The 1,032-nt window shown below is 56.1% G+C and overlaps 1 protein-coding gene across 1 annotated transcript in view; it reads left to right on the top strand.

Annotated features, from left to right (window-relative positions):
- Positions 1 to 367: 367 nt before the first annotated feature.
- The window catches only part of PAXIP1 (PAX interacting (with transcription-activation domain) protein 1), a gene marked incomplete at its 3' end in the record, with an annotated part of 102,675 nt that continues 102,010 nt past the window's right edge, over positions 368 to 1,032 (top strand). Inside the window, exon 1 of the mRNA XM_006871304.1 lies at positions 368 to 658. Within this exon, the coding sequence (XP_006871366.1) occupies positions 368 to 658 (291 nt within the window). The remainder of the gene's footprint in view (positions 659 to 1,032) is intronic.

Below are 1,032 nucleotides of genomic sequence, written 5' to 3' on the forward strand. Positions count from 1 at the left end.
TTTCCAATGTTCTGACAAAAATCTGGAAATTTTCCAATCACCTACTTCTTACGTTAAAAAGAAACCATGACAATAACAAAAAAGTTAATGAAGTTGTCATCACTCTCATTGGAAGAACCGGATCAAAAGTGCCCACCAGTTGGTAGTAGGTGTGCACAGGAAAAGGGCTGGTTAACCCAGTCCTGACACATTTGCCAAGCAAACCGCAGGCGGCGTCGCCAACTCTTGGTCTCCCTGGAGCAGCACTCCACTCACTTCCTGTAGGAAAGACGGACGCCGGTGCTCCCTGTGCCCTTCTCTCTCGTGTTTTGTCTCAGGGTCACGAAACGGCCTCTTAACTCAGGAATTAGGAAAAACACGGGTTCTAATGCCGGTTTTAATCCCGAAAACAGGCACCTCCGTTAGTCCAAAGAGTTCTGTGGCGTTACCTCTGTCTGATAGGGCTCAAGGTCATCGATGGCAGTCAGTGATAGCCTCTGCCACAGGACCGCCTGAGCCCTGGGGGCCGAAATTCAATTTCATTCCGCCAAATCGCCTGACAGCAGTAGCCACCAAAGGAGGCCCAGCGAAAGCCGCCGCCGGCCCGGACGCCCGAGAAGGCGGGCTGTCCCCGCCCCTTCCGCCCCGCGCACGCGCTGTCCCCACTGAGCGGCGGCGTGTGTTGATGGGAGGGGTTTCCCCGCTCCCTACTTTCCCCTGGACCTACTCACTTATCCTACCAAGGGGTGTTGGGTTCACCTCAGTCCCAGGCAAACCCCTTCTTAGAAGGAAAGAAAGCCCCAGACACCTTAACTCAAAAGCATAATATGCTATGGAAGTATTTCTGTGGGTACAGACCGGAGAGGAGGTGCCGGACGGCTCTGGCTGCCAGATTCCCTCTTCCTCGCTTCCCCGGGTGTGCGAAGAAGAATGGTGTGTCCCTCAGGGCGCGCGCGGCTCCCGCGCTTTGGTCGTTCCGAGGGGGCGGGGGGAAGGAGGCGGAGGGAGGGAGGGGGACCGGACCCCAATTCGTAAAGACTCAGCCAGGACCGG

Source organism: Chrysochloris asiatica, unplaced genomic scaffold, assembly GCF_000296735.1.
Source record: "Chrysochloris asiatica unplaced genomic scaffold, ChrAsi1.0 scaffold00166, whole genome shotgun sequence".
NCBI lineage: Eukaryota > Metazoa > Chordata > Mammalia > Afrosoricida > Chrysochloridae > Chrysochloris > Chrysochloris asiatica.